Consider the following 27999-nt stretch of genomic DNA (forward strand, 5'->3'; position numbering starts at 1 on the left):
GTTTTGCATAGATAAGGTAATGAATCTCAGCAGTGGTTGTAATGCTTTCAGAAATGGCATTTGAGAGGTGGGGGAGAGAAATCCTAGATAGCAACTGCTTTGATTTCAGCAACTTTTATGGTTATATAATTTTTATCTTTTATTACAGTAACTGATTTAAAATGTTAATTGCCTCATTTTTGGAATGCTATCAGATTAGGAGAATTAAAATTAAAGGTCTTTAAAATCATATCTGAAACCAGTCATAGTCTTCCAGGAGACTGTTCCAGAGAAAGTGGCTTAAAAATTACTGGCTGTCATTCTGATTCAAAAATTGAGAAGGAGGATAAGTGGTAGCTCATATTTGTCTCTGGTTCTTTTCATGCTCTCTGTAGTTTATCAAATAGCAGAGCAAAAGGCCCTTATTTAAGGCCTTGGAGAGCAGTTGACATTTAAAATAGATAACACTGGACAAAATAGTCAGCAATCTGACTCATAGAAGTCAAATACATGACAAACTTGAAGCTAGCACACTTCCATTAGTATTTCTTGTAATTACATCTATTTTCATTTAATTTCTTGTGTTTCAGGCAGAATTCATACTTACTCTGGAATAAGTAAAAGTGGTCCTGGTGATGAATAGTACAATCCTATGCATGCCTACTCAGAAGTAAGCCCCTTTGAATTCATCGGGACTTACTTGCAGGTAAGTGTGTGTGGGATTGTAGTATAAATATACTTGTGGCATTGAATATTCAAATTTGAAAATGGAGGTAGTTGTTAAGAAATTGAAGTATGCAGCTGAGATGTCAATAATGTTGATTTCTGTATCATGTCTGACAGACACCAGAAGAAATAGAGAGACTGACAGTTGATGAAGAACTCAATGATATTGAAAGGGCTGTGTATCTCCTCAGGTATAGTTTAGATACTATTATTTTAGTACCTTTTATTTAAATGTTTCCTTCTCCATGTTCTTAGTGATTTTATTTCTTGAGTTCTGAGTTATAATAACACTGTAAAAGGAAGATTAAAATAAAGTGTGACTCCATTGGCAATATATTTTTTTATACTAGAATGGTTGCTAGGCTATTTTTGGGCCTTATACTTTAACCTTGCTCCTGTTTGAAAGTTACAAAACTGAATGATGATACCTGTATCAGTCTTACTAATTCACTTTACATATCTAGAACAGTTTTTACTATGATTATGCAGTAACTCAGCTTTTTGTCTCCTTCAAAGGCTATATATATAGTAATGGAAACTTTTAAAGGATATGTTTTAAGGATGAGAAATATTTAAATCTGTATTGGCTTTTAATCATAGTTTAATTTTTATCTGTATTTCCTTATAAAATGCATACTTGCCTTTTGCATTTTAAAATGCACACTGGAGCACCATTTAATTGCCCTCAGCACTATTTGCCTAAAAGTCAGATTTGTGACTTTTTGCAGAGGTGCAGTGCTGAAGGATTTTGATATAGGCTGGCCTATACACTTTTACACAGTGTTAAATGAAAGAAGTACCAGCTGTAAGGTTACTTTAAATTTGATCAGTTATATTTAGCACTTTTGAGAGCCAATGTTTACCTCATTCTTGGAAATGAAGCTTTTATTTTGCTAATATATCTTAAGCTACCACTTATTTCAACCTTTTATATATTTTATAACTGTCCTGTCTATTAAATACCTTCATCTTTCATTGGTTCTTTTAGATATATTATTGTAAGCAAAATGTTATTGTAGAATACTTGTTTGGATTCATCATCTCCTTTTTAATATATGCTATTTGTTCAAATGTTGAATCATTACAAGGAATTTATTGAGGTGGGTAGAATGGGTTGAGGAACTTCAGCCCTTCATTATTATATGCTCTAGACCTAGACAGACAATCTAGCAACCTATTCTAGCAGCAAACCAATATTTTATTTAAAAGAAATTATAAAGTTCTTTCTGACCCTATAAAATCCATTTCCAGTATCTTCATTAAGTAGGCATAGGTTGGAACAATGTCTGCTTGCTCGGCAGAGTAATAGAGGCCATACTCATAGTCATTGGTGACTCATTTGATAACATCTACCTTTTTCTTAGTATGTGGTTGCTATAAAGATGCAAGGCAGGTTTGTGCTACTTTATTTCTCATAAGAATAAATTTGGTAGCTGGCAAGGGTGGATAATATATTTTCACTGAATGCATGTAAATCTTAGATGCTTTTTAAAATTAAAGAATTTTATGATATGAGGTAAGAATTACTGTTATGGATAAGGGATAACTAGGATTGATCTTTCTGGTTTTGTGTTTTCAGGGTTAGGGTTTTTTATTCATTGATTTTTTTTAAAAAAATAATAATAATTATAGTTACTCTTTGAACAAATTGCAGTCTTGAGTATAAATGAAAAGCAAGTTCATTCAGCCCTTGTTAAAATACATAAGATTAATGTTCAATATATTATTATCTTGAAACAAATAATAAAATCTAATATTGTGTAAAATGTCATCTAAAACTCTTGTGTTACCAATATGCAGGTACAAGCGTTTCTTTTTTACGGTTTAGAAAACAAGTCTACTGTGCATTGCCTGTTTCTTGGAAGTGATCCTGGTCTCAGATTCTCCTTAGGTGTTTGTTACACATTCCTGGGCTTGGAGAGTACTTCTTGCAGACTAGATCATATAACTTCTGATGCAAAGTTGAAATTATTTGTTTAATTTATATGCTACCCATCTCACTCTGAAGAGTGACTTTGGGCAGCTTACAATTAAAATGATAAATATTAAAATATTAAAAACATTAACTTCAAAGATAATAATTTGAATGAAGGCAAATGAAATATAGCTGTGTGTTTATTTTTAAAGCATATGAACATAATAGCATGACATCAGCTTAAGTTGCCTTATATGTTGTTCTTTCCATGTTAAACTCCAAATAACCTTCTGTTTGAGGTTCTACTTTCGTACAGTCACAAAGTGAAGAGCAAGTAACATCAATACTTTTGTATTATGTTATCACATTTGTGGCTATATATGACCAGTAACTAGGATGTTGCTGGTTTGACTGGAGCCTATTCTTTGCTGTAATACCATCTCCTCTAATTGTTTTAAAATTGTGTCTTATCCCTCCCATGTACATTTTATAATTCCTGCCATAAAGTTTTTGAACAAATTAACCTCTGATCTTTTAATAGTGTGAATAATACTTGCTTTATTATAGATATTACAGCAATGAGGCCTACTTGATTATGTATATAAATGTAATGTATGTACATTCAAGGTTTGCTGCTGTTTCCAGTATAAATGTACTTCTGAACAGAATGTGAAGTGATCCAATGTAAAGAACTTGCTTATGCATAGCAAAACTATGCAATACCTTAGGCAGCCTCATCTAAAAAATTGATCTCTAATTTTTTTAAATATTTAGTAATGAAATGTTTTGATGAGTTTTTAAAGTTTTCTTTCTGGACTGTTTTTATATTGAAAGTAATCTCGTTTACAATTTTTAAACTGCTCATAGTTAAATGGCATATACATTTAATAATTAATGTAATGTACATTTAACATTTAAAATTATTTGGTAATTCTGCCATGTGATTGCATGAGAATGTTCAGCCTGTGGTCTTTAATGTCCTTTTTATTATTCTGATCCTCCTGAATCCTCTGTAAACTCCCAATTAAATGAGCGATTACTACCTCCTGTTGATAGAAGTATTTTCAATAGTAGAAGGCCTTAAGTGGATTACTGTGGTTACTATCACAAGATAGTAGATCCACTTATATTAGAAATAATTTTTATTCATGTTAAATAACATATAGTTATTAGATTAAAATACCCTATTTTTTTTAAAGAAATATCACTTTAACTAGTGAGTATTATCCTTGATGGAATAGAGAAATTAGAGAAACTGCACAAAATGTATCCTGTTATTAGTTGTAGATTTCAAGTGTTAAAAGTACAAAGAATTCAATTAAAATGTCACAAATATTAATCATACTAACAAGGGATCATTCCCAGTTTTCAGAGCAATGGTGAAATAGATATATAGTTAAACAAAAAAAAAGGCAAAGATGCTTTGGGTCCCCCCCCATTATGCCATTGTTTTCACCCAAGCTGGGTTTTTTGTTTGCTTGCTCTTTTGGTTTTGTTTGTTTTTACTTTTTAGTCAAGCCAGCATTCCTGGAGTTTCCATCCAAATACTAATTATATCAAACCTTAGTTACCTTTTGTTATCAGCCAAGATTGCCCAAATGTTGCCACCTGCTGAATATAAATATAGTATTGTAAATCTGCTTCTGAGAAGAGATTAGGAACAAATCAAATGAGTTTCTTGGAGAGCGTTCCATAAATTCTGGACCCCTGTAAAAATACCTTTGCTTTTGTTAAATTATACTTTACTTAGTGAAGGATTGGACATAAATGCCAATATGCAATGATAGGATCTTGAGTTTGTGACTATGTAATGTTATGGATTTCTTTATAAGAGTGACTTAAAGTATTGTAAGGAGAATAAAAAACACTGTAAATCAAAATGTAGTTTCCTTTTACTTCATTGTTGTGTTATGTTATCAAAGTCTACCTTTCTAAGCAAGCCAGCAAAAGAAGTCAGAAGTTTTGCTTCTAATAATTGAAAACTTTCTTTTAAGCTGCAGTATGTAATTTAGGGAGCCAATAAAATCTGCAAAAGTGAAACCTACATTTCTTTGCTAATTGTACTGAAAAAAGGGGATACCACATGAACCTGAAATTTTATGGGTTTCTTTTCCTAATCATATGCTAGGGTTAATTGATTTAGTTGAGATCTAATAAGATCGCTGCACACCAGAACAACTAGACACAGTTTTTCCCCAAACGCCATCACTCTGCTAAACAAATAATTCCCCCACCACTGTCCAACTATTTACAAAGTCTGCATTACTATTACTATTAATCTTCTCATCATTCCTTATCACCCATCCCCTCCCATTTCTGACTGTATGACTGTAACTTTGTCATTTTATATTGACTGTTTCCTAGTATGATTTGATTGCTTATTGTACCCTATGACTATCATTAAGTGTTGTACCTTATGATTCTTCACTCTTGATGAATGTATTCTTTTCTTTTATGTACACTGAGAGCATTTGCACCAAGACAAATTCCTTGTGTGTCCAATCACACATGGGCAATAAACAATTCTATCTATCTATCTATCTATCTATCTATCTATCTATCTATCTATCTATCTAAGATTTGAGATAGGTAGAACACTGTAGTCAATTTGAATTTAAGATTTGAAAGGAGTAATATTTGATTTGAACTGATTTGATACATAGACAACTGAGTTGAGATTTTAAAAAAAATATTTGGTTGTAGGATAATACAGTAATGGGAATTCATTATACCACTCCATTTTTGGCAGAATGAGATGAAAAACCTCTTAGTGGATATTACCCTGCAAATCATAATCCAGATAACCTCACATGTTCCATTGCAATAGTTTTTTGGAAGATTTCCCCCTCTGCAAATCATTTAAGGCAAAGATAGCATAAAAGAAGAAAAGGAAGCATAGTACTATGTCTCTGAACTATGTAACAGAACCTTAAATTATGGTGAACCAATGCTCAAAGTGACCTACTCCAACTAAAAAAATGAAAATGTTTTTATGTTTTTTTCAAATATGAAACTAGTATTTAAATATCATAAACTCTATCATCCTCAACCACTTGCATTTTAGAATTAACAAGTTGTAGGCATAGCTTTCCTGCATAGTTATTCTCTCTTTTTGAATTATTTGTTATAAACTGTTCGTGTGCCTTATCTCTGTTGCCTATATTTTGTAATATATGCAAAGTCTAACAGTATCAAATCCACATGCACAATGAGTAGATGAAGGAAATCCTTCAGTACATAAGACACAGTATAGAAGAATATTGTTTGATTGGACTAGCGAAGCACCATGCATTAAACAATCTAATCAAAATCAGTGAACCACTTCATCTGCATAACAGTAAGTTATATATGCACTGAGAAGTATGATGTAGGTTGAATCTGCTGCTCTGGATCACACCACAAGCAAGAAATAGGAAAGGAGCTTTAAGCTGGAGCAATCAGCATGCTGAACTGCCTCTTTTCATAGGGATGCACTAGATAAATTTGTCAGGATTTTTTCCGCTGCAGTCTCCCAGCCTGATTTGGCCCCTTGTCAAAATCGAGCTTTCTCCCAGAAACTAATAAGAGATTGTGCATACACTCCCATATGGATATGAGAATCCTATCCTAAAGAATGCAATACTTTCAAGTTCCTAATAGCTGATTGTTTATGTCTATTTTTAGTTAGTATTGCTTGTTTTATTTTGTTTTATGTTTTTATTTACTGTTTTATACTGCATAGAAGCATGTATTTGAGTTGGGCAGCCTTATGCTGTAAATACTATAAATAATTGAATAAATAGATGTATTCCTGTACATGCCTCTCTGCCTGTAGCTTTGGTTATCTCATGTTTCATTTGTGTATTTGAATGCAGGTGTCTGTCCCATAGGGATTCTTTAGTGGGAATGTTCTTTAGAATTCTCAACCAGATCTGACCGATTTTCAAACTCCAGTCTTTTGTCCCTATCTCCCTTATACCAAATTTGATTCAATTCATTTCTTCTTTTCAGAAGGTGACCATCTGATGAGCAAATAGAGACCTTAATCTCTTTAAAGAGTAATATAGACTTTATTTATATTCTTCTTTGGGTATTATACATTTTTATTAAAGACATTGGAGAAAGAAACTAATTTATTGTTCCTTTATTTTAGGAAAGAATAGTTTGATGTGTCACACAAAATAACTAAAGGGAATCTAAAGTAAATATCTATTCATACTTCTTTTTCAGTATCTTGCCATAAATTGTAGATTTAGTAATCAGAGGAATTTAAGCAGTATAACCATTTTTATCTTTTGCCATTTAACTGTAATATATCATGTCTCTTATAGACATTTCCCATTTACTTTGAAGGGAAAAGGTTGAGAGGGGGAAGGAGGACTTGTGACAACAGTTTATAAAATTTCAGTAGGTAGAGAAAACAACACAAAACATTTCAGCTGACAAACACTGAGTAAGGTTAGTGAAAAATACTTTTATCATAAGCAGTGCATACAATATAACATGAACATTGGGGATGTTCGTATTTCATATTTTTAAATATAAATAGGAGATGGACTGTCTGTGATGCTTATCCTTGTGATGCTTATCCTTGACACCAGCTGTATATCTGCTTTGTAAAAATACTTCAGGAGGAAATGTGGGATAAGATTATCACAGGTATGATGTGTAAATTTATGTGGTACATGGCTAAGAAAGTCCTGTTAAAAATATATCATCGGAATTCAGTGTAATTGTCCCCTTTTTAAGTTAAATAAATATCAAATAAATATATAAATATTTATTTATAAATATTGGTGAAAAAGACCCCTTTGCTGCAACCCCTCATTTCCCAAAGTTAATTTTGTAGTGCAGGGCATAAGGAAGCAATAGAGGAAGAAGAAATCTGTTCCTGAAACATTGTGCATTGCTTTTAATTTGAGACTATATGTCATTTTTTACGTTTTTACGTTTTTGTGATTTTTTTGCTTCTTACCTCATTTTAATTTACTAATTGCCAGTCAGTTCTTTGCTGCCACAAGATCATGTGCTTAGTAATGTAATAGTAATAGTAATGGGATATTCTTTTTTAAAAGTAATTATGAAAGATTACAATTTCAATAGTAAAAACCAATACAAACTAAAAAACAGAAAAAGGAGTAAAAGTGAAAAAGTAGAAAAGACAAAAAATAGAAAGAAAAAAGAAAAATAATACTGTAAAGAATGTGTGTGTGTGTGTGTGTGTATGAAAGAGAGACTCTTAACCATCACAAATATAAAAAATTGTATAGCAACTTTTCATCTCCTCTTAAATTACAAATGATACTTTCTCCCATATCTTATCTCTTATCTATGAACAAATAAAGTATTATTATTGTAGTCCTGGTGTCAACAAAACTCCATTAAGGGCTGCCAGGAATAACCCTAACCTTATTGTAACCTTGATCAAATAAACCAACTTTATATTTCTTCCTTTTAGTTCTAACAATCTTAATCTTTAGTCCATTCAAATAATGTTATAGAACTTGATTTTTTTCATTTCTTCTTTATTATAAATAAGCTTCAACAATTCTCTTTTGTAATACAATATAAAAAAATTATTCCCCACTCTCTTAGTTTATTGTTTGTATGTCCCTTTAAGTATTAATCAGTCTCATCGTGGTGAGCAACTGTCTGGAACACTACAATAATGGATGATCTATGGTTTTTACTTTATCTGGAGAGGTTCGAAGAGCTAGTCTAGTTTCTGGCACTTCATTCTTCACTATGGTCATAGGTTCTGCTTTTTGCAGAGCTAATCTTCAGTTTGCGGTTTCTTCTTCTGGAAGTAACATTCAGTAATGAGAACTTCTGAGGAAATGAGGAGATAAAGGAGGTCATGAGGGAAGCCCAACTGTTGTAAATGGTTGTAAATATGATATGCTATTAGGATTTGGCTGCAACAAGCAAAGAAAAATAAAACAGAGAAATGTTCCACAAATGAGAATAATTGTCATATGGGAAAAATAATATGTGGACAGAGATAACATATGGACATTTTCTCTTTAAAAGTCAGTCATTTGAACTCCTAAATTAAATATCTTGAACATGAAACTGTTTATTAAAACTATTTGGCATTATCTGGGACCCTAGTAAGCAAAACTTATAAAAGCAAACACTTTTACAGCAGTTTGTCAATGTCAGTATGCAAGTTTCTTTCACTCATATTCCAAAGATGTAATAAATTCAAAAGAGCCTTACATTTTTACCTAATTGTATTTGATCATTGGGGGAAAATGCAGTATAGCAGTATAAGGAAAGTGATTTTGTTCACTTTAATTTTTAGTGTTCAACTGAAGATTAATTATTGCTTCAGAACAAATATACTCGAACCAGGAAAGAAGGAGGAGAACTAAAGTCCTCATTTCTGGGATGTATATACATTGAAAGTATTACTTAAATTGCCATGCTGACAAGAAGACAATATAATTGGTTTTAGGGGGGAAAAGGCAGGGAAATGCTGCTGATGTTTATAAGCTTTTGAATAAAGGAGCTTTGCACTAATATCAAGCAATGGATGAATACACAATTTTTGTATAGTTGCAAACAATTTTAATATATTATTTGGGTGCATAATTAAAGAATTCTATGAAATACAGTATGTTTATTCTAGTTGAATTGTGTGTTAAAAATATGTGTGGATGTACCCAACAAAAGGAGAATTAGTTTTCTCTCACATAATAACTGAAAATGAAACTTACCCTTTAAAAATACTAATAGTATCACTACCAAGGATAAGTTTAAACAAGCCTAGGGGTGGAAATACTTATTTTAAAGGATATTGGATGTAGAAGTAGTGTTACAGAATCAAAATGAGTAGAAGGCTGCTCCTCTTATTTACTTCTAATTTCTATTTTAATACAGAAAAATGAGGATATTTTAGTGACACAATTCTTGTTTAACATTCATGACAAATTGAGAAAACAAAATACTGAATGTTGCATCTATTAATACTATTTAATTTTATTGCTTTTTACAGTTTTTTCCATAATTCATTGAAATCTTTACATTTAGAATGATGAGAAAATTCCTTTAAAAGTGACATAATGTCAATAAAAATACAATCCATAACTCATTGACCTGGAACTATGCCACATGGAATTAATTGCATGGCTTTTTAAATATAATATATCTTTATTATGGCCTCCAGATCACATGAAATTTAGTCAAATTATTGTCTGTAAGAAAAGCAGTCAATTTTGCCATCTTGGCTGGCTTCATTAATTTCAAAATCCATTTTTCCATTATATTCTTCCTTCTTTGGGCATATAATAACCTTGCTGCCCTTGCCATATATAAAACAAAGTCTCATGTTTTTTTCCCATCTGTATATCTGCCTTCTCTGAAAGAAAACATTGAGATTTCAATATTACATCCATTTTCAAAATGTTCTGAAGAAACAAAAATATTTAATTCAAAAATTTCTTAGCGTTCTTAATGTGCACTAAAGATGATAAAAAATACCTTCAGATTGATTACATTTCCAACATTTATTTGGAATTCCTTTACATATTTTTGACAATTTATCTGGAATTCGATACCATTGATAATAGAGTTATTTTTGATAAATACATAAAATATTGTTCTGTAAACATGAATATTATAATTTAATAAAAGATATAGTTAGTCCTCGAGTTATGACCATTATTTCAATGAATATTTAAATTTAAGTCAAGTATGATCCTCAAAGTTCTGGCCATTGCAGAATCCACAGTCACATTAACAAAATTAGAGAGTTTAGCAAGCAGCTCTTATGTAGGATAGTTGAAATGTCCTGCAGTTATATGATTGCCATTTGTAAGCGTCCCACAAGTAAAGTCAGTGGGGAAACCAGTAGGGAAGACTGCAAGTTGCTTTAGTAAGTGTCTCCCACCTGACAGCATTTCTTGCTCACACTATACCCTCCTTCCCTCCTTTGCTTACACCCTCATACTCTTTTTCCTTAGTCCCGCATGCACACATGTACCCCACAATCTCTTTGCGGGTCTCTGCACTCACATACATGCACAGACCTTCTCTCCTGCATTTTTAGGCACGTACTCATTACACATCCTCTTTCTCTGGCCTTCCACCACTCACAAATATGAACACCTCCCATGGCCTCTTTAAGTGGCCTTCATACACTTGCATACGTGCACACACACACACACTGCATGCTCCTTTCTCCATCCTGCTTGTGCTCTCACACACCTTCTGTTCTCTTTCCCTTCCCAAGGTTGGGATGAATGGCAGCACACCTCTCCCAATTTGTGTGCATTGTGTGCTGTACTTCCCAAGGCTTCCCCACCTCCCTGCAGCAGCCCCGCACACTTTACCAGGGATTCCCTTCTCTTCCAACTTAACAACCCACGTATCTGAGATTACAAAACAACCAGGGCTGCTTGGCTTGCTGTCTCTAAGAAGTATGGACATGTGATGTGCTTTACAACCACATTGCTTGGCTATGGAAATTTCAGTGCCAGTTAGAGATGTAACTCAAGGACTTAATCCAATGAGCAGTTAAGGGCAAGTTAAGGACAAGTTATACCTATTAACCTGATCTCCCTTTTAAAAACCTCAGATATCTTATAGCTATTACATCTATTTGGTGCACAACAGTTCTCTTAAAATATAAATCCAGTGGGTTATAATAATGTATTTTCTTCATAAATCTATATCAGTGGCATGATTTAAATAATATTTTTTCAAGGATTTAAGATTTTTTTTCTTCTGCCACTTTGTTCATCTGAAAAGCAACTTATTTGTGTCCTCTGTTGAAGCATTTTTTAAAAGTTAAATATTAATTAGTTTTTACAAAGAAAGCCAAGTTGCTTTTAATAGCATCCATCAGGGTATCCATCTATACTGATTATAGAGATTAGGAGTGGGAGGCACAATGTTGTGCTGATCCTCCTGTTTTCTCCATGGCCATTTCATTCAGTACGGACAAGAGGGAGAGGTTGTGCCTGAAGTCTCTGGTTTCCAGGGTGGGTCATAGGCTTTGACACTGTTAATACATTTATGAATCTACTGGTCAACCATTAACATGGTCATGTATCATAACTGTGCAGATGACACTAAATTGTATATCTTGATCCGAGGTCAACCAAATGATGTTGTCAAGATCTTATTCCAATATTGAGAGACTGTCGGGATTGGGATCCTATTGGTTCTGGCAGAAGAGGCATACCATGGGTCCTATCTGCAAAGAGTTTCATCTGACGGGACCTAGGAGACAGGCCTTTTCTGCCTTTGCACCTATTTCCTGGAACATCATGCCTCAATGTCCCAATCCTTATGGCCTTCCAGAAAGCCCTCAGATATGTTTTTTTCTGCAAGCCTGGGGAATCCCCTATTAATTAGGGATACTGTATATTGGCTGCATAATTTATAATAACTTCCATCTCATGGTCTTATTTTATTCATGTTTATTATTTTTAGTTGTTTTTGTACAATGTTTTAATTGTTGGTTTTATTGTATGCCACTCTGAGTATGACATGAGTGGCCATATAAATTAGACCCATAAATAAACATTTGGAGTGCACAATTTGGGTCTTACAAATTGATTACAGCACTCCCATGAAGAGCAGGTGGCAATTGTGGACAGGAAGGCATTGCACATATCTACTTGGTACATCATTTCTGAAATGTGAGTCCCTTATTACTGTCATTCACACAGTAGTCACTCTGAAAACAGATATTGTAATGTAGCACATGTGGAGCTGCATTTGAAGACAAACTAGAAGACAACTTACAAGGTACAGTTGATCAGAATGCAGCAGAATAAACAATTATGGGTATGACTTGGCACAACCACATTAACATCTCTTCAATATAAGCTGTATTAGTTGCCAGTGAGCTTTCAGGTACAGTTTGTCATCTACAAAGCCAATCATGCTGTAAGGTCTGATTATCTGAGACAGTTTTTATCCCATTGTTTCTGCCCAGCCCTTAAAATTGATAGGGCTCACTTCTCACCTCTTTTCATAAGCAAGACCATCTGACAAGGCTTAGGAAATGGGCAGTATCTGTTGTAGCACTTTCTCCTTCACACCAAAAATTTGAACAGCTCCAAGACTTTGAAGACCAAAACTTATGTTGAGTCAGTTGGAGTGTTAGTTTTCCCATTATAATGTTTTCTCTCTTTTCTGGTTTAATGTGGTGGTGTATCCAAGCTACGCAGAACTGCTGTTGAGTTGGATGACTTTAAAAATCTTGTAAATAAATAAATACTGGTGAGTGTATAGACCTCTATGAGAGTCGGGACCTCAATAATAAAGCCTAAGTACATAACAAATACATAAAGGCTTTTCTTCTGATATTCATGCTAAACAAGCAAAAAGTCAACAGGCTGTTGATACCATTTGACTTGAAAGTAGGCTTCTATAAAAGTCAGAAATAGGGAAGGAAAGTATGATCTTTGTACCATAATTCACAGGTGTTTTTTTAATATAAAATGTTTTTGCTATATCTGAGCATAAGAGAAAAAACCTGTATGTTACTTTTCTCACTTTCAGAGATGTTGCAATTCAAAGCTTTTAACATGTCAACTTGCTGTTAGGAAAGTAATCCTCTGTTGCTCCAGGTTTTTTTATAAAGAGTGTAAACTAATTCACAAATTTTGCTAAGCTACTGTATGGTTTGTCTGTAGCTTTGTTGTGTTGAACCAAGTCAGTTGTGATTTAGTAGTAGCAGTGTTTAAATAAATCATGACTTAGCATGTGTGAGCCAGGGATTTACTTACAATTGCGACATTTTCTTTAGTATTTGTTTTGTTACAAAACAAGAACTGATGCTTAATCTTGGTTAACATCGGTATGAAAAAGAGATTACTATTAATCATTTGATTGGGTAGCATCTTAAATATAGGACTTATTTGTCTGAGTTATTCTATTCTTGGGGGCAATTCTTCATTAAGAAAACAAAAGATTAAAAATATCGAGTTAGCAAACTGATCCTGGTCAACAAGATTACCATGATACATAGTTACAATAGCTGGTAGCCAAATCTATTTTTTTAAATCATCACAACATTGAGTGATACTAATTATCTAATGATAAATCATTAAAATGCAAAGATTCTTTACTTTAAAGAGAACCACAGTAGGATTTGAGTTGCCCGTGTTATTCAAATACAGACTGTGGAAGGAAAAGTCTAACCAGAGAGCTTAAAAAAATAGCTGCAGCTAGAACTTGGTATATAGAGTGTGTTTGTTTTTATTCCAGTGAAACAGACTGACAAGTAAACAGTGTGAGATCTTTTAAGCGAAAAGTCTTTTGGCTTTCAAACTGATTTTCTGATTCAGGTATGCAGAATTGCCAGAAGGGTCATGGATTTCTTTTTAAAGTTCCTTTTGAGTATTTAAAAATCACCTTTGGCACATGTATTTTTAAGCTGTGTTATTTGTTTTAAACTGCTGAAGTTTAGATGAAAACAAGAGAACAGTAGCCTGAACGATTAATACTCAAACTTTTTATTTGTCTCTGGAAGATGCTATGTGTGATAGACAAGTTGGCTTGCTGAGGGAAAGGCATTTTACAGCAAATATGCTTCTAAAGAAAAATAAATAGAAATTATTTTCTTCAGTGACTAGCTTAAATCAAGTAAAACATACAGACATAGCAAATTATGTTATTGTTCCTTGACTTTAAAGGATTAATTTGCTATAGTATATTAATATATAGACCGTGTTATTGTCTTATAAAAACAAGTAGGTTCATACTTCAACAATTTCTAGTTAGAAGGGGAGGAAAAATGGGGGGGGGAATAACAGGAGGAATATGGTTAAATATACAAAGCTGCCATTCTAAATACCCTTTAAATACAGGACCAGTTCCTGAGATGGATTGGCTGGTAGAATTTGAACGGATGAGTCAGTGAAAGCCTTGAAAAAAAAATAAAACTGGGATTTGAAAGAAGAAAGACAGCACTATAATATTTATACTTTTTTTTTGTATCTCACCTGTATTAATTTTTACAAATAACTAGAGGTGGCAAACATATCCAGCACACCTTCCTCTCCCCAGAATAACAACCTTGTGAGGTGAGTTGGACTGGCCCAAGGTCATCATGGCTCAGATGGCACTTAAACTCACAGTCTCCTGTTTTCTACTGTGGTGCCTTAACCACTAGACCAAACTGGCTCTCTTTATGTAACTGTTTATGATATAATTAATTAAATGCATTATACTGAGTGGATTTTTATTTTTATTGGATGAAAATTTCAGTTGTAACTTTAGGTATCCATAATATGAAGGGCAATTCCCTGAGTCATTTCTGCACAATTATTTTAGCTGCTGCTAGCCATTAATTTTTTGTGATGAATTTCCTAAATACATGCTGGTAAACCAAGCTAGATTCTGTCCTTTTAAAAGATAATAGAAAAACCTCCAGATAACCTGGATTTCAAGGAAGACAGGGCCTTTCTTCAAATGGAAAATCATATATTATTTTATTAATTGCATTTTTAGTCTGCCTTTTCTCTGTGACATCAAGCTTTAATTAGGGGCTTTCCTAATTTTATTTCCTACAACAACAAAGTAGTTGTAGTTGTAAAGTTGTTTGAGCTACAAGAATGATTGATCCAGAGTCATCCATTGAGCTCTATGGTTGAATGGGATCTGTTTTCCTCAGCACATTGGATACATGGTTCTTCTGGATTTAAACTGCAGAATGAAATACTCAGAATTAGAGGGGAAATGTTAGAAAATTAGAACAACAGTAAAAATTAAGCAGTTTCCAAGTAAAAGTTAAGAAGAGAATATTAAGAAAAGTAACAGTGGAACCAGAGAGCTGTTGGGCTTCTTTTCACTGGATATATTGAAGAAGATATTAGACAACTAGCTCTTGGTGCATTAAATTGCATTCCTGTACTGAGCAGCTGGACCGAGTCAGTGGTCTAAGTTACCTCTTAAGAGTGAATTTAATTTTGTTTGAACTTCAGGTCGTCCTTAAAATTGAACCAAGTCTTTTATTTTCAAACTCTTTCTGAAATTGTTGTATCAGTAGAATACACAGGTAAAGAGTGAACTCTCATACTTAGCTTACCAAGGCAATATGATTATATTTTTTAATAATACTTTGCTATGCTGATTTTGGTTGGATGTTAATTGACCTGTGGACCTTGTGCCTGTTGATTCAGTTGTGCTTGCTGTAGTGCTTTCAGAGTGCATTTAAAATGGAAGTTTAATTAGTCAAGGGTTTCTTTGCTTTTTGGATGAGGTGTATAGGTGTATAGATTCTATTTATTTCTCTTCTATCTTGTAGATGTTTGACTTCTGCATACATTTAAAAATCTGAAATACCTACCTGTGTTTGTTTTGGTTGTACTTAGCACAGTGGTTGTACTTGGATATTGGCTCTGTGTTTCATTGTTCAGCTGTGAATGCTGATATTGTTGGCAGAGCCTGTCAAAATAGTAATAGTGGGAGTGGGTGGTGTTGATTTCTTTTGTTTTGTTTTTGTAATGTTAAGGTTATTTATGAAGTTAATCACAATCAGTTTCTTCTCCACTGAGTCAATGAGAGAATCCAGGTTGGGTAGCCTCTAGCCTTGTTGCTCTTCAGACTGAGTTGAATTCTGAGGACATGCCTCCCTGGTAACAGTCCCCAGTTTTTCAACTCAGCTCACTCAGATGTCCCTTAAGGGCTCTGAAGAATTTGAGTCTTAGGAAGAATAATCAAGTCATACAGGATAAAAATGCAGAGGTGCCTGTTTCAGGAATTTCTTTCAATGTTTGTTTAAAGAGTTGTTAACATGTGCTGTTTATACCTCCATGGACTCCAAAACACTTTTGGGGATGTTGAGAAACATCCAACCAGGCAAGGAGGAGGACTCAAGTGGGAAATTAGTCTAGAATTGTTGCACAATCGCAAGAGGTCATGCAAAATTTGTTTATACATTTGTGTATTGTTTAAATAAGAAGTGACATCCTTAAAAAAAATCATAGGGTTGGAGAGAACCTCATATTGAGAATTTTTTATACAGTAAAGGAATATGCATATATGAAGAATGCATACCAAGATATACTGTTTCTTAGAGCTGCTCCACATTTGTGAAAGTGTCTCACCCTAGAATTAATTATTGCTTAATTCCTTGTAATGTTCTGGAAGCTATTAAAAATGGAACTTCTAAAGAATGTTTGGTTGAATAGCTTATTATCATAGTCTTTAGTTTATTTTAGAATGGTACGGTGGCTTAGAGGTGGAGCTCTTGCCTCACAATCAGGAGGCTGTGAGTTCGATCCTAGATATAGAGGCAGATATTTCTCTGGGCACAGTGAGAATATATCTGCTGAACAAAACTCTGCATTGGCGACAGGAAGAGCATCCAGCCAATAAACACTCTGCTAGCTCCATTCAGTTGCCTAGACTCCACCCCGCAAGGGATTATGGGGGTCGTTCAAAGAAGATGATAGTCTTTAGTTTATTTTACATTGAATTACGATATTTATAATTTATTTTATTGATTTTCTTTATCACTATTACTGTAATTTATTGTAAATTTGATTAGTTACTGATAGTTTGTAATTTGGGGGTCCTTCTTGACTGACAATTCCTGCTCACCGAAGAAATGGCAGCTCCAGCTAGAAGAGTTTTTACACATTACATCTTGTGTACCAATTGTAGGCATTCCTGGATTGCGAGGCATACTCATCACCAAGTGGTGTACCTTGAAGAACATTTGGAATTTATAGTTGGAGGTATCTGAGCAGTGTTAGGTATATCCTAGTATATGTGAGTTACCTGACTGGTTATAGTTACACTGGCCGCCATTTGGTTTCTAGGTGTGATTCAATGTATAGTTATAATTCTTAAAGTCATAATGACTCCAGATGTGCCTAGAGATGGTCTTTGAGTTGACAGTAATGGAGCCCAGAATTACGGTTGTAATTCATGCTGGTCATTAATCAAATTATCACTTGACTTTTTGTGGTTGTTGTTAAGCAAATCCACAGTTGTTAAGTGAATGCCATGATCATTAAGTAAACCCATTGTTAGGGATACACACCCTAGCAGAACGTGCAACGGCAGTCTAGCAGACAGGCAGATATGTGTGAGATAAAAACGTTGTAGTAGCTTACACTCAGTAAGACAGATACACTGTGCAAGTTAAATAGTTTTTATTCCAGCAAGAGTTATAGCATAGTCAAAACAGTCCATATATCATACACTAAGTTCAGTCAGTCCGGGGGTTATTCAGTTTGCAAAGTCCAGTGTCGAAAAAGAGTTAGTTAAACTTACAATCAATCAGTCCAGTGATATATCTCTTTTGCAGTCAGAGATATGAAGAAAAATCAAACCCCTTTTCTTCTCTCAGCAAACACGCAGTTATCACCATCAATCCATTGTCAGCATTCCAGTAAAAGCCAGGCAAACAGTGAGCTCTCTTGCTCCCTCTTATGGTGATTTTACAACCGCACCCAAAAACTTGGTTTACAGTTTAAAGTGATACATACACTTAAACTCACTAACATAGTTTATATATTATTCTACCCAAACTAAGTTAGGTAACCAATGTTATCCCTAACATCCATTATCCACAATGGGCATTTTGTGCTAGAAATCAGAAGTGGTGCAGTACATAGGGACTGATCGTCAAGCATCCAAAAAGTGTTCTCATGACCACAGGGGGCATCAGAATGTCAAAACCGGGTCATAAGTTCCTCGTTTTGGATCCTTTGTAGCGTCAAACAATTTTAAAGCAACAGTTAAGTTGAAGACCACCCGTATCTGTGGGACTGCTTTCTACTCTGTTTATCAGTCAGATGGATCTGAGTAAAGCCAAATCCCTTCTTTTCATAATTTGATGGGAACTTTCTCAATAGTCACCTGCACACTTTGAAATTCCCTTCTTGCACAGTTTTGGTTATCTATGTTTCTTCTAAGCTTTAGGAAAGCTGCTAAGAACTGGAGGAGGGCATGCTTTGATTAGAAAGGAGACCGCAGGTATACGATTGCTATAATTTTCTGGATTATTTTTTTTTAGTTTGATCAGTTTTGGTTTCTAGGTTTTTGGCTTTTTGTGTAATCAGTGTTTTATTTTATGATGAGGTTAGGTTAACTACTTAGAGCTTTTTGGGTTTGAGTACCATACAAATAAATAAAGTAAATAAATAAATCTCATAAGTTTTGTTGACAATTTTGGAAGCCACTATTAGTCTATATTTGTTTGGTAGTATATTTAAGTACATTAAGTACGAAATAAGTAGTGAAACATCAGAATTGGATTTCAGAAACAATATTCTGCAATCAGCATTCAGGATAAGGAGGGCAGTAAATTAGTTTTGGATCCGTGTTATGTTCTTTGATATATGTTCATTTTTTGTAGAAGAAGTTATCTTCATTCCTATCTTGTTTGCCAGCATTTTTAAGCAGAAGCAACATTTTATCAAACAAGTAATTACAGCTTGTCATGCAACTGACTCAGTAGGCAACATTTGAGTTCTATTAGTTTCACATTGTTACCACATAGAGGTCTGCTTAGCCATATACCAAACTGGCATTTTCACTGTCTGCAGTGCAACATCAGCTTGGTATCATCTTCCTGTCTTCTTTCCCTTCCTTCCCTGCTTGGTTTATATGCTGTCCCAGTTGAAATGAATTGGAAGCAGCTTACATACCTAAATACATATTAAGATCAAAACAGTTAAACAAAAACAACAAGCATAACAGTATATCCCACAATGTGCCAGAGAAATACCAATCACATAAATAATCCTACTTCTTTGTAATTCGGATCCTTCTTTGGTTTTGCTCATATATACAGACTCATCATGCTGTTGCTGTTTGAAAAAAACCATTATACACAGTGGTAATAAGCTAAAGAAATTAAAGGCAAGAAATAAATGATAAATAATAAATAAATAAACTAAAAGGAAACCTATGCAGATCTAGCTTACTTTAATTCACTGTGTCTCTTTATATTTTTGTCCTTGCAAACTCTCTGTGTTTCTATCACATCTAAAGACTAATTCATACATCATCCTTGGGTTTTTAAACTTTTAAACTCTGTTGTTTTTGCGGATCTCATCATATTCATCTAGCCATGACTTTTCTCTGTCTTCCCCTTCCCTATGAATTCTTCCTTTATATACTATATTTATTTTTCAATTCAGTTTTCATTCTCTGTAACTATATACTTTTTGCATATTTGTTACTGTTCTGTATCTGTATCTTACCAAAAATATTATCTTTGTGTCTTCTATCTCAGTGCATTCCTTTCCACTAGTACCTTCCCTTCTAAACTCTGCATCTAAGATACTTGGTCCAGAATTCAGAACATTATTTCATCCATTGGATGTCCACCATCCTTTCATTTTTCATATAGAACTGTGCAGTATCATTTTTAGAGTCAATTGGAGGGGGGGGGAGAATAGCTGTCCAGGTGCATTTAAAGAATATGTTATTTCCAGATTTCTTCAAAGAGATAGCGCCCATTATTATATTTGTATTTACTGAGCAAATACCCTACTCCATTCCAATTTGTACTGTAGTCATTCCAATATTCTCCGAACCAAAATTAATTTCCCAATTAATCCCATACTAAAAACTGGACCTCCACTCCTAGAAAGACACAACCTTTAGAAAGGCTGTCATCTCTTTCACTCCCCTTCTCCAGATAAATAATTTGCTGCTGAAACTTGTGTATGAAGAGATCATGATGAAGAAGAGTTGGATATTTACTTCTAACTGCATCCCTTGAGTGGTCAACTGTGAATTCACACAGCCCACTCCTCTACTTTGCTTGGTCTCAGGTGATCTTATTTTTCCTTCAGATCTGCTGTGTTAATTTTAAAATCTAAAAGGTTCAGCTAAACATATTATATACATGGGAGGCAGGGCATCCTGGTCTTTGTGTAAGCGCATTACCCATGTGTGTGAATTCAGGGAACCACTCAAAGAACTGCACTAATGAATACAAAATAATTTTTCTCAAGTTTATTCACATTAGATTATTATGTTTTAAAATACAATGGTGTCAAAATAGATTTCTTATTCAAGTAATAATTTGGAAATGAGAAAAATTCCAAAACTTGTGATCTTGGGTGACTAAATCTACATTGTTATAAGCTGAAATTTTAGCTCAGTTGTCTGTCTCAGGATCATATTGTGTAAATCAGTTAAATGATACACAAGGAAGGTTTGATAGTAAAAGTTGAAATATTTTGAATTCATTTAAAGCAAATCATAATGGTTGGGTTATGCTTTACTGAGTTCCTTTTATTGTGTTTTATTAATAGTATGTGTAAATAATTATTTCTTTTTCACATGTTTTTATTTTTAAAATAGATTTACGTGATATGTATGTATGTATGTATGTATGTGTATATGTATATGTATATGTATATGTGTATATATATATATATATATATATATATATATATATATATATATATATATATACACACACACACACACACACACACACACACACACACACACACACATACATATATAAGGTTTCATTTCCTAGCAACTTTTCTTTTCTTTTTATTAAACTTAATCTCATAGAAAATGTTTAGAAAATGTTTGTTCTTTTTTTAAAAAAATCAGTTCTGGTCAAGACATCCAAGGGACAAGTGTGGTTGCAAATCTTCCAGTCCTGATGCGACAGAATCCTACAGAGACACTGAGGAGAGTCTTGCCAAAAGTTCGAGTAGGTATAGCATGATTTCCTATTAAAGTATTGTATGCGTTCCAGTTATACAAGAACAAAACTCCCATTGTTTTTAACAGTTGTAAATATTTTATTAAAGAAAAAATTATGTAGAGGTAGTCAATGACTTACAACCATTCATTCAGTGATTGTTAGAAATTACAACAGCCCTGCAAAAAGTGACTTATGACTGTTTTTCACAGTTACCTTTATTGCAGCATCCTCATGGTCACATGGTCAAAATCTGGACACTTGGCAACAGGCTCATATTTGTGACTGTTGTAGTGTCCCAGCGTCACATCATCACCTTTTGTGACCATCAGTCAATAGGAAAGCCAGATTCATTTTACAGCTTTGTTATAATTTAACAATTATAATGATTCACTTAACTGTAGCAAGAAAAGTTATAAAATAGGGCAAAATTCACTTAACGACTATCTTGCTTAATATCAGAAAGTTGGGCTCAATTGTGACCATAAGTTGAGGACTACCTGTATAGTCTTCGATTTACCACAGTTTGTTTAATAATCCTTCAAACTTACAATGACACTGAAAAACGTGACTTATGACCATTGAAACATTCCCATGGCCATGTGATCAAAATTGGCAACTGATTCATATTTATGACGGTTGCAGTATCCCAGCGTCATGTGTCCCTGGGTCATGTGATCACATTTTGTAAGCTTCTGACAAACAAAATCAATGGGTAAGCCAGATTCACTTTCACTAATCACTAAATTAACTAAGGTTGTAAAATGGGGCAAAACTCACTTCACCACAGAAACTTCAGGCTCAGTTGTCATAAGCTGAGGACTCCCTGTACTTTATTCAAATTAAATTCAATCTACCCTTGCCCTCAAATATTCTTGGATAAGACACTCCAGGAGTGTCAAACTCGTGGCTTGGGGGCCAGATGCGTCACGTGCTGGCCCAGTCCCCTGCCTGGTTTAGCAAAGGGGAAAAAACTTCTGATACGTCACATGACGATGCTGTGACGATGCAAGTTTGACACCCCTGAGATACTCTGTAAAAGTAATATTCAGTTTTCTATTAAATTTAATCCCTCTTTCATGTTGACCAAAACTAGTAATATTCCATATCATATTATAAAATTAATTTACTTATATTTAAGTCAGTTTATCTATCAATGTGGTTGCTAAAGAGTAGACACAGACAGTGGCACATAACTTAATTCTTGAACAAAAAGAAAAAATTGGGAAATCAGATATCAATAAATACAATATATTTTTAAATAATAGAAAAAAGATATTCTATGTGTCCCAAATCCCTAAATAAGCCTCTGATCAAGTTTCCAGTTGATAAAATAGTCCCTCCTGAGATTCTGCTACTATAGCTGTTCTAATAAAAGTAGCTTTTGGCCCATGCTATATCTGTTTCCTAATCTGGTCTACCTTATAAGGCTGGCATTGAGATTGAGCTGAAGTTGGGGGGAAAATTAGCTGGAATATATAGTTGGATTGTATAATCTAGGAAAAAGAAATGAAACCGTTTATCCAAAAATTTATTCATTGCTAAAATATTCTTCAAATCCGCAAAATAATGTCAGAATGGGACAAATGAACATGGCTGCCTTAACATGCCCACTTCTTGGGCACTCCACTGCGGCTGACCCAATATGGGCATTCTTACTTGGCTGGCTCTCCACTGACACTTCTCTCCCGCCATTGGTCCACCAGCATTCTTCCCCAGCCTCTTCATCCTAGGTGCTGTCTGGGACATTTAAATGTACATCAAGGCAGCCAGTTCACACGGGTGGGCGTCCTTAGGTGCAGGGTTGTGGGGACAGTGCTTCGATGTGCATGCAAGGGGGGGAAGGGCCCATACGGGACAGGATAGTTGGGGACAGGCCTTTCCCTTCCCAGCCTTTCAGGAGACAGCACTCCCCCCCTCCCCGCTGGCATAATGACAAGGTTAATAACAAGCTTCACTGGCTTCACTGCTTAGCTGCAAAATACTACAAGGCCAATATTTCCTTCCAAATATTAATGAGAAACAGCAATGCTGAAATAATTGCTGCTGATTCCCAACTGCAGATTTTTAAAGAGAGAATCTTGCAATCACAGGAAGACAAATGAGCAGGCAAAAAAATCTGACTAGTTTTGAATGAAAGGTTAGACCCTAACTCTAATGCTAACTCCACCCCCACCTCCAACCCAGCTCTCTCAGCAGCCCTTCAGGTGATTTACACATACACAATACACACACACACTCAAAGACACGTGAAGACACTAAGGCCTTCACACCCCAAAAAAGTCAGCATTGGGGAGATGTGATAGGTGAGGAAGTATTTTTGCCTCGTGGTCAAGAAGTGAGAAATTTGAATCTGGTCCCAGGTTGGGCAAAAGGAGGGGTTGAGGTCATCCCAAAACTGAAAGAACACAAGGGAGTTTCCCCCTTTCTCCCATCTCTTTTTTTTAACCTCCTCCAACTCCACCCAGATGCTGCTGGAGGGAAAGAGCGAGAAAGAATAAAAGCAGGGAGGGTTTCATCCACAAAAAAGCGGCCCTGCCCCTGACTACCCCCTGTGCGGGCCGCTTTCCCCCCCTCTTCTTGCATGTACACCAAAGCAACGCCACCCACCTCCCCGTGCCTGAGGCCACCCATGCCCAAGGCTGGTGGGTGGATTGGCTGCCCAGATGCACATTCATATGTCCCACACAGCCAAATGGTTGTGGAAAAGTATCCCTCTGTGAAACGCTCTTGATGAAGTATAGGGAAGAACGCTGGTGGGCCAATGGTGGGAGAGGACTGCTAGTGGAGAGCCAGCTGATTAAGAATGCCTGTGTTGGATCAGCAGCAGTGGAGTGCCTGAGAAGAAATGGGTGTGTTAAGGCAGCCATGTTCAATTGTCCTCAAAGTGTGAGAAAGCAAACTACAATAAAACACAATAATTATAAATTAGGTATGATAAATTTTACAAACAGATGTCTTTTTATATTTGCTATATTTGCTTTTGTTAGTTATTATTTTTTCTGATTATACAGGAAGTTCTACCTGTTGCAGGTGTGGAAATGCAATTAACAGCAGCTGTTTCTCTTTTGACAATTCTTCAAGAGGAGTCAATATCCATCCATACTTACTCTCACTCATTCTTACAACTCATTCTACAGAATCTGGAACATAGAGATGCAGGTCAGAGGAATACTGTGTTGCTGATTTCTTAGTTTGCTCTGCTTTTTCTTCTGATAATGTATTATTTAAAGCAGTACATGCAGGAATAAAATAAAATAAGTAATTACAGAATAGGTTTGCTAGTGCTACATCATGTAGTTGATTAGCTTTTGTTTTATTTCTCCCTTGTTATTAAAAAAAACCTGTTTTAATAAAATTATAAAAAGAGGGAATTACAAAAAACTAACCAGGCACATAATGGGGAAGACACATCAAAAGGATGTGGTGCTGGCAATCCCAAGAATGCTTAGGGATTTAAACCATGAGAGTACTGTACAAACAACCCGAAGTATTCCCGCTTTGTGCCTACATACTCACTTGTGATCCCTTCTTCTCCAATCTCTCCTATTTGCAAGGGGGAAACAAAAAGAAAAACAGATCAAGCACAGAAAAATATGTACTGACTTTAATGGTATTTACATGATTGAGAAACACTACAAAGGTCATTAATGTAGACATAGGTCTTAAAGTTATTTTTTCAGTACTGTCAAAACTTCATATGGTCACTGAACAATGCAGTCAGTAAATGTGGTCTACTCGAAAGTAAGTTGAGTGTAGGCTTTTATTTGGTGGGACTTTGTTACAGCCAAATTCCTATTTGATCTGTTAAATTATATTTTAACATATTACCTTCTATAGTGTATATATTATATATTTATTTTAGTGTTACTGTTGTCACAATGTTGTTAATTGAAGTTATTGCCTAAAAGAATTTTACAGAACTGGTTTGTGGTGTTTATATATGTAGTTTATTTGTACTTTACAGGTGTCAGTAATGCTTGGCTGGATACACTTCTTGCTGCAATAGAAGCTCTTCCGAAAGAAACTATTAGACATGAGGTAATATTGTTTTCCCAAACAATATTAATGGGAAGAAGTAATATTGGTTCAGTGATGTATACGGATCATACTCTAATTGTAATATCCTGGTTTCAGAAATTATCTTCAGATGGAGGATGAATGATATGTGCTATTTAAAGAAACACCAATCATATAGTGTTGCTTAAAGAATTATAGAAATAAGAATGATTGTTTGTAAAAATATGTCACAAAGAGACAACTATATGGGAGACAAGTAAAACCTTAATAAGGCTTGCAGCAAATCGGGGGAAAAAGAACATAATAGAAATGATCATTAGAAGAGATTCATAAAACTAGTCTCGATCAACAAGCACTGAAAGAGTTCAGTAAATTAACTATTAGATTTACTGGAAGTGATAGAATTTCAAAACATAAAAAAACAAACAAAATCATTTTGAAAATGCAAACAAACCAAGGAAACGTCTGTCATATGAAATCAGAAAAAAGAAAGAAAGAAGGCTGATATAGCTGTGAAGAAAAAAAAACAAATTATTATATATAAGATTGATAATAACAAAAGAATATTTTGTGTGGAATTATATTTCAGGTATAAAATTACAAGAGGCATTCAAAAGCATTTATTGAAAACTCAGCTTAATTAATTTACTAAAAATGTAGACAAATCTTAATATGAACATAAGAGATTAAATAAGCAGTAAAGAAAATTAAAACGAGTAAGACGCCAGGCACAGAAATGCTGTTGACTTTGTGTAACAAAAAGATAGAAGAACAATTGAAAATGATGAATGAAAATCAAACAAGAAAAATAATAGCAAAAGCTTGAGAAGAAGATGTCTATAAGGTTAATACATAATAATCCAATTTCTTTACAAATACACATTAGCCAAATGTATGAAGTGCATTCCCAAAACTGTACATGTAAATCAGATAATTACATTCCAAAAAAGAAAATAAAAGGTAACATTTATTATAGACTAAAATTTGTCAACATTAATAAAAAGAGGGCAGCTGTAATATTTTTAGACATGAAAAAAACCTTTGATAATTCAGAATGGACTTTTTTTTTTTTTTTTACTACAGACATTAATCCAAATGAAACCTGGAGAATTAGAAACTTCACTCGACAACATATAATAGCAAAGATTAGTGAATATTCAAGATTTATATGGAATGGGGAAAACCAAGAGTTATGTTTAAAATTGTACAAAACTTAAAAGACGTTTACATTGTTCTAAACCCAAGAGTATAAACTTTGAGTTTATCTTTGTGGTTTTACTAACTTGGCCATTATGCCATAGGTTATATTTTTCTGATATAGGGAAAAATAAATAAATTGTATCACATGTCTATAATTTCTCTGACTTTTGCTGCAAGGATGACTTAGAAAGTTGATATCAGTAAAGGTTTAGCATGTGAAGTAGTTCTTAATGCATATTCTTGTTGCCTGAGTTTTATTTATCTAATTTTACATTTGTTGCCTGGATTTCTTCTTCTGTCCTACAGATCTTGAATCCTCTTGTTTCCAAGGCACAGCTTTCCCAAACGCTTCAGTCTCGCCTGGTTAGTTGTAAAATCTTGGGGAAATTAGCTAACAAGTTTGAAGCTCATATGTGAGTAGCTTGTGTGTGTTTTAGATGCCCTAATGAATAAATGGCCTTCTACAAAGGAAACAAGGTGACCTCATTTTGTTGCAATAGAAAAGAATGCTACTTTTGGATATTGACAACATTTTTATTACACAGTGATCGCAAGACACAATCCATAAAGCTCTGGTGAGCAGAATCTTTTTTTTTTATCTAAATGAGAATAATGGAGTCTACATAGCAATTGTAGGTCCTGAATTGCATCCTCTATAAAAGGATAAATATTTCCTACAACTTCAATTGTCAACTTTGCCCTGCACAGTGTCATTTCAGCAAATTTTATTCTTATTTCCATGATTTTCCCTACTAGTTGCCATTTTAGATTTTATGTTATTTGTTTGGAAGTGTTTTTAAATTTTTTTGTCAAGACTGGTATACCATATTGAAGGATATACAATAATTGCATGCCATCCAGCATAAAAGCAATTTCAGAAACAGTGAACCTCATTTTTGTTCAGAAGTACCACCTTGTTTGCTCTTATAAAGGTATTGAATTTGTCTGCCTGTCTTTTAGTTTCAAAGAATATGATAGTGTAACTCAGAATAGAGTTTATATAAGAGCTGAGATTTATGAATGTTCAAGGTAGGTTCATTGTGATTTGCTTAATTTTTGTTCAGACCTTGCATTGCTGTGTTGATAGGCTTATAAAGCATGTTGGATATTTTATGTGGGTGTGAAGACATTAAAAATAATGTCAGTGAATGGTTCTTGAATCCCTTGTCTTCTTTTTAGCTACATATGGTTTTATTTTATTTTTTATCTTGCTGTAGAGACAACCCCACTCTCCTTTTGAGAACTGTCTGGTGGATAACCAGGAAATAAAGGCACCCACCATATTTTAACAGTGATAGCGCGTATAATATAGATGGCTAGATTTCTTGACTTGTCCCTTTTTTTCCTGCATGCCCAAAGGAAAGAAGAAAGCATTGATCAAAATATGATTTGACTTCAGGATGATGCTAAGTAGCCAGTCATATTTTGTTCTGTGATGATTCTATGAAAGCAAATCCAAAGAATGCTTGCCTTCATCCTGATGCCAATCAAAAGATTTCCATAAACAAATGATAGGGAACAAATGAGCAAATGG

General features: G+C 34.3%; 1 protein-coding gene across 3 annotated transcripts in view; it reads left to right on the top strand.

Moving 5' to 3' along the window:
- PPP4R4 (protein phosphatase 4 regulatory subunit 4) overlaps positions 1 to 27999 on the top strand; it is a 71697-nt gene that overhangs the window by 685 nt on the left and 43013 nt on the right. For 2 of the 3 annotated variants that reach the window (XM_026679147.2, XM_087952115.1), the window contains exons 2-6: positions 823 to 896; positions 21152 to 21254; positions 24260 to 24407; positions 25213 to 25286; positions 26772 to 26878. In XM_026679147.2, coding sequence (XP_026534932.2) covers positions 823 to 896; positions 21152 to 21254; positions 24260 to 24407; positions 25213 to 25286; positions 26772 to 26878 — 506 coding nt within the window. Of the gene's footprint in view, positions 1 to 599; positions 686 to 822; positions 897 to 21151; positions 21255 to 24259; positions 24408 to 25212; positions 25287 to 26771; positions 26879 to 27999 lie in introns of those variants that run through there. The other variant, XM_087952116.1, reaches the window with a different exon arrangement.

Source organism: Notechis scutatus, chromosome 1 (assembly GCF_049901735.1).
Source record: "Notechis scutatus isolate UNSWTSFEM ecotype Mainland chromosome 1, rNotScu1.2, whole genome shotgun sequence".
NCBI classification, from domain to species: domain Eukaryota; kingdom Metazoa; phylum Chordata; class Lepidosauria; order Squamata; family Elapidae; genus Notechis; species Notechis scutatus.